The 5,766-nt window shown below is 51.2% G+C and overlaps 2 protein-coding genes across 2 annotated transcripts; one reads left to right on the plus strand and one right to left on the minus strand.

Moving 5' to 3' along the window:
• Positions 1 to 563: 563 nt before the first annotated feature.
• FIBRA_07069 (uncharacterized protein) lies at positions 564 to 1,988 on the minus strand (the record flags this gene model as incomplete). Its single annotated transcript, XM_012328769.1, has 8 exons — positions 564 to 617; positions 676 to 795; positions 855 to 878; positions 934 to 1,014; positions 1,069 to 1,195; positions 1,265 to 1,705; positions 1,761 to 1,826; positions 1,873 to 1,988. 8 exons carry the CDS (start codon positions 1,986 to 1,988, stop codon positions 564 to 566), a joined length of 1,029 nt encoding a protein of 342 aa, XP_012184159.1.
• Positions 1,989 to 2,256: 268 nt separating this feature from the next.
• Positions 2,257 to 3,728, plus strand: FIBRA_07070 (uncharacterized protein; the record flags this gene model as incomplete). Its single annotated transcript, XM_012328770.1, has 7 exons — positions 2,257 to 2,382; positions 2,437 to 2,622; positions 2,679 to 2,714; positions 2,767 to 3,178; positions 3,235 to 3,269; positions 3,326 to 3,385; positions 3,447 to 3,728. The coding sequence occupies 7 exons, from the start codon at positions 2,257 to 2,259 to the stop codon at positions 3,726 to 3,728; spliced, it is 1,137 nt and encodes a 378-aa protein (XP_012184160.1).
• Between the last annotated feature and the right edge of the window lie 2,038 nt (positions 3,729 to 5,766).

Raw genomic sequence — 5,766 nt, forward strand, 5'->3', positions numbered from 1 at the left:
AGGCTCAAGCATGTTGTTTGAGCTGAGCCGGTACTCACAGACATTGTAAATTGAGTGTTGAGGTTGGTAGTCGGGGATGAGGTTCATAGTCAGGAATGAGTCCCTTCTTATACTGTGTATTGCATGAGATCCGCGTTGGCCCACAGCGGATGTGCGTGGATGGTATAGTGCAGCATGATAAAGGTCTAAACACCATTGGCTGCATGAACAGCGAATCGTCGTGAACAGGAATGTAAGTAGAATATTCTCGCTGCGGAATTGACAGAGAACAAGGTGTTCATTGGCTGGGCTGGGACCCGTAGTGGGACTCTATGATAACTTCGCGACGAACTTACAGAGGTTTCAATGATTTCAATGCCCACTGCCAAAAACTCCACACTTGAGGGATTCCTGCTTGATCCACGAGCCACAAGTAGAGCTATACAATCGCACATGCTCTACAATACGAGGCGAACATCCCGATTTGAAATCCATGATAAAAGCGCGAATTCAACGGCAAACTCGTTCTTACAGCGCGTGACAATGTCGTACACCGGGGTGATCCACTTCATTTACTCATCAGATCAGCAACTCGGATCAGCGCTATGGAACACCCCAACGATGCCGTTGAAGAAACCCTGCGGCAAGATGGGTGAGTCATCAGCTTACAAACGAAGAATGTAGCCAGCAACTCACTCGGTCCTGACAAGATGTAGGGCTATCAAAATGCCTGCCTGCAATATCAGCAGGAGCGGTGCTACAGATTGCAAGCCAATTATCCCCTTGAGAAAGATCCCAGAGACGCGCCTCCCAGCTCTGTAAATATTAAATAAGACAGTGTTATAGATATGGCACTTTGGAGGATTTGGGCATACATGTATTCCAGGAGCCACACATCCCTAAAGTATTCTATCAGGCCTATCGCCGTATGTATAGGAGAAACCAAATACGGACCTTATCATCCACACTACCCCAGTAGGGCATACATCCAGGTTCACCATCCACGTGCCAATGGCCTTCAACTTCTTTCTTACCCTAGTTTGTACAATCAAACAACAACATAGATGATGTGCAAGGATGATTGCTCACCCTCACTTGGCACAAAAGAGGGTCCATAACTTGATCCTCAATATTGAGCGGCATCTCCTTGCATGTTGTCATGGGATTGAACCCAAGCTGCGCCACGTACTCACGAGTGCCGAAGGCGACACACTGCCTACCCTCAGCTGATTCCCAGTACAAACCCATCCGCTTGCCTTCTTCCAAACGCTGGCGCTGGTCTCACTTTTTCCTCTCCTCGACTTTCTGCTCCCACTCTTTGCGTTCGCGCAGCCATTGGTCTCGCTCGCGTTGGTGGTCCATCCTCTCCTGGTTCCAGTCGCTCCGCACCTTAGCCATCTCCTTCTCGTGCGCAGCGCGATCGCGATTCCATCCGGAGACTTCCTGTTGGTGAGCTACGCGCTCCCGATCCCATTCTCGTCGTGCCATTTCCCTCTGCTCCGGATTGGGAATAAGTGACAACTTGCACTGCTGTAAGCGCACCGTCTGCATCATCACGGATCCCACTAACATGAAAACCATAAAGATAAAGACGATGGGCCATAGTACAGCTCGCCGCTTGAATCGTTCGCTGGTAGCCAAGTGGACAAAAGTGTAGCTACTGAAGGTGGAATATGCTGGCCGTGTGTTGCGTGTGTTTCCATTCAGAGGACTCCTTTCACTTGGTCTGTAAATCGCAGGTCAGACCCATGCCAATGTACGACGCACTCAGCCAAGCTCACATGTTGTTTGAAGGAGCATAGGCATCCCTGCTGGTGCGTCGGCTGCGTTGGTTTTGATTACTGAGACTAGTGAAGGTTCAACTTAGCCCACGGATACATACAATCTACTGACTAGGGACCGCGCGTATTGTTGTTCGTTGGAGGCAATTCACTGTATGGAGGGGGAACTTCTCCGCTCATTTCGCTGCCAGTGGCCCTGCGTTGGCTTTCATTCGGCTGGGTGGGCATGATGAATCCTTACTGGTCTATGGTATGAATCGAAACATGGGAAGAGGAAGAGTATCGTCGCTGATCTTGTTCCCTGTGCGCTCAATGAAATACGAGAACTCCGCCCGGCATTGTCCGCGTCTCGATCCGGGCCGCGGGGTGCCTAATGCGGAGAGCGTCCCATGTCTCTGATAAGGACCGTCGGAACGTTGGATCTTCACTCTATCTACTAAGTGCCGTGTATCTCTGAAAACATACATATCTTTGGGTGACTCTTGCGGAGCTCGTCATGATTTTTGTTTCGTCGGCACCCAAGGTGCACTTTAGGAGCGTCAGCCATGCAGGCTTCAGTATGAGGGTTTGTGGTTTGTCAAGCAGGCGCATAGAGCGGCGGACCCTTGCAACGTTGGCCGAGGTAAGGCTTAAGAGTCATTGAAATATATGTGTTTTAAATAGGGAACCATTCTAGGATGTTAAGTCAGATTCAACATTCAGGATACCGCTGATCGACTTTAGCAAGTTTCGTTCGGCCAGTTCGCCGTCAGAAAAACGACGGACTGCAGACGAGATCGTGAACGGGTTCAAGGAAGTTGGCTTCATTTACCTCGAAAAACATGGTATTCCAGATTCAACAATTAAACACGTCTTCCAAAAGGTGTGCATGGCTTCTGCTCTTCTGGCTGTTCATTGATGCGAGACATTATCGACCAGAGCGCCGAATTCTTCCGTCTTCCAATTGAAGTGAAGGTGCTGTATCAGTTGTCTTCCCCCCGGTCTTAGCCTGCTCAAATTACCGTAGTCCCAGCTTGCATGGGAAGATCCTCGTGCCAACCGCGGGTTTATTCAAATTGGCCGCGAACGCGTCACACAATCCTCCGACGCCGACGAAATCGCCAAATTACGAGAAAAGGCGCCGGATTTTAAAGAGACCATGGAGATTGGGCGTGATTGGGACAAGATATGGAAGAATCGCTGGCCGCAGGAGGACGCCGTTCCCGGTTTCCGCGAGACGATGCTGCAATTCTTCCAGACCTGCCATGAGCTACACACGTCCGTAATGAGAGCAATTGCTATTGGCTTGGAGCTGGACGAGTCGTTTTTCGAAGACAAGATTCATGAGCAGTATCATAATCTCCGCTTGTTGAATTATCCTCCAATCCGGAGACAATTTCTTGAACAGGAAGGACAAGCAAGGGCGGGTGCTCACTCAGGTGCGACGACCTCCCCCTTTCATAGTAGATGTTCCAGGCTAATACCCGCTGCACAGATTATGGCACATTGACTCTCCTCTTCCAAGACTCCGTAAGTGTTCAACTGTGAGAGTGACTTTACCGTCTCATCCCATTTTGTCGCTTCAGGTCGGCGGTCTTGAAGTCGAGAATCCCCACACCAAACACTACCAGCCTGCAACTCCCATCGTACGCCTAGTTTTCTGTTTCCTCTTTTATACCTTTCTCACGCCTTTGTCTCCTCTCCTAGCCTGGTACGATTGTTATTAACGCAGGCGATCTTTTGGCGCGTTGGAGCAATGATGTCCTCCGCTCGACCCTCCACCGCGTTGTTGCCCCGCCCGCTATGAAAGTCAGTGCCACGGAAAGCGTCACGCCTGCACGACAATCCATCGCGTTCTTCTGCAATCCAAATGCGGGTGCGCAAATTGCGTGCCTCCCAACTTGCAGTAATGTCGGGCAGGAGCACAAATACGCGCCAGTGACGACAGAAGAGTATATCGTCGGCCGTCTTTCAGCTACATTACATTGAGACATAATTTCGGAGAGGCTGAACAGACGACTTGTATTAGGATACTAAACTTGTGATGTCTTCTAGGGTATCATCTTGTAACGTTCGCTGCCTCCATATACCTAGTGTAATCTTTTCAGTTTTTCATCCCCAAAGATGTCCGTCGCAAAACGCTCGGTGCTCCCGTAGTTGCCGTCCGAATTACAATAAAATAAACAGCTGAAAAATATTTCATAACACAACAGATATTACTCTAATAGCTTTCTAGCATCCGTATGTCGGACATCGAGCGGTAATGTTCGGACTTTATGTCTTCTTGCGAAGCAGCGCAAGAGAGTGCTGGCCACCACACGATGCAGCAACAGCGGCGAACGATCCTCCCTGCCGACGCACAATCACTTCTGGCGTCCGACACTCTGCCTTTCCGGCTATACCGAGTTCGCCTTGTGGTCCTGCACCCCATGCATACAACGCACCATTCTGTGTGACGGCGAGGTTGTTGTGGATCCCTGTCGATATTTGAACAACAGGGTCGTCGTCGTCCGGGAAAGTTACGAGCGCTGGTGTGACAAGCATATCAGGGAACTCACGACCTTCGAATGCCACGTCATCATCTGCAAGACCAAGCTGGCCACCTTCAGATCGTCCGCACGCATAAACTTTGCCGTCAGAGGTGAGGAATAATGTGTGGTGCTCTCCGCCGGCAATCTGAACAACAGTAGTTTCGCCCCCGAGTTCCTTCTTACTCAACCCAACCACTTTCTTCGGCAGCTGGAGCTCGCCATCGGCAGAGGCACTTGTGAATCCAGTTCCCGTTTGACCCATATTATTGAGTCCCCAAGCCCAGACAACGCCATTCTCATCAACGGCAAAGGAAGAATAGTTGCCCGCGCCGATGACCACTGCTTTATGCGATCGTGATCCAAGGACGATCTTCTCGGGAACGGTTCCATGAATTTTTCGTCGTTCGAGAACTTTGCGCCCCAACTGGCCTTGTTCTCCCGCTCCTAGCGAATAAACGTTTCCATGTGTGGTAAGGACGAGCAGATGGTTGTTCCCCGCCACGACAGAGGAAAACTTTTCATAGTCCCCAGGTCTTGACTTCAGCTCTAGAATTGACGTCGGCAAGAATTGATGCCTGTGGTCACTGGAAAAACCCAACACGCCTTCTGCACCCTAGAAAGTAGTCAATAAAATGCACAAGAGCACGCGGGGAAACATACCCTAAATGATCCCCATACGCGGAGGTCCCCCGCCAAGTTGATGGCAGCGCAAATGTTGTCTCCGGCAGCAATGCGAACAGCGCGGAAGCCATCGTCCACGAGAGATTGCACAGGATGTGGTACTGCCGTTAACTCGTCAACATCAATAAATTCATCTGGGTTCTCGGGATGTGGCACGTTGGTTGTAACCCGACCTAGTGCAGCGTCGTCGTTGACACCACAGGACCATATCTGTACCCAGGGTAAGGGGACATCACACCACGCACAGGGAACCAACGTACCGTGCCCTTCTCGTCAAGGAACAGTGAATGCAATCCACCAGCTGCAATGGCTTCCAGGCTCGCTCCTGGGCTGCCAAAGGAGCCTTCCTCGATCTTCGCGTCGATCCAAGTGTTCTTCTTTGGCTTATTGAACTCCCCAAGAGCATCCGCACCCAAGCCAAACTGCCCAAAGTTGCCTGCTCCCCAGACAAACAGCTGCGGAGCTGGTCGGATATGCTCTGTGGGGGTTGGAAGGGGGTTGAAGTATGGTACTAGTTGCGCCATCACCCTCCGCTGAGGCGGAACGGAGGTTTTCCGCACACGAGGTGCAGGCTTGGGCTTTTGTTCGTCTACTTGTTCTGTGCCGTTGATTTTGGAAGCCACCCTGGAGCGTTTCGCTGGTGGTGGAGGACTGCTCTCTGGTGAGGATGCTCGCTTTGTGCCCGCAGTCTTCCCTCGAGTTGTAGTTTTGGCAGCGGGCTTCGCAGCGACCTTTAAGTCAGGTTTTGCAGCGACCTTCGCGGCCGGCTTAGTAGCAGCCCGTGGAGCGCGCTTTGTGGCAGGGGGGGGGGGGGG

This window comes from Fibroporia radiculosa, assembly GCF_000313525.1.
Source record: "Fibroporia radiculosa TFFH 294 genomic supercontigs, scaffold11134, whole genome shotgun sequence".
Taxonomy (NCBI): Eukaryota; Fungi; Basidiomycota; class Agaricomycetes; order Polyporales; family Fibroporiaceae; genus Fibroporia; species Fibroporia radiculosa.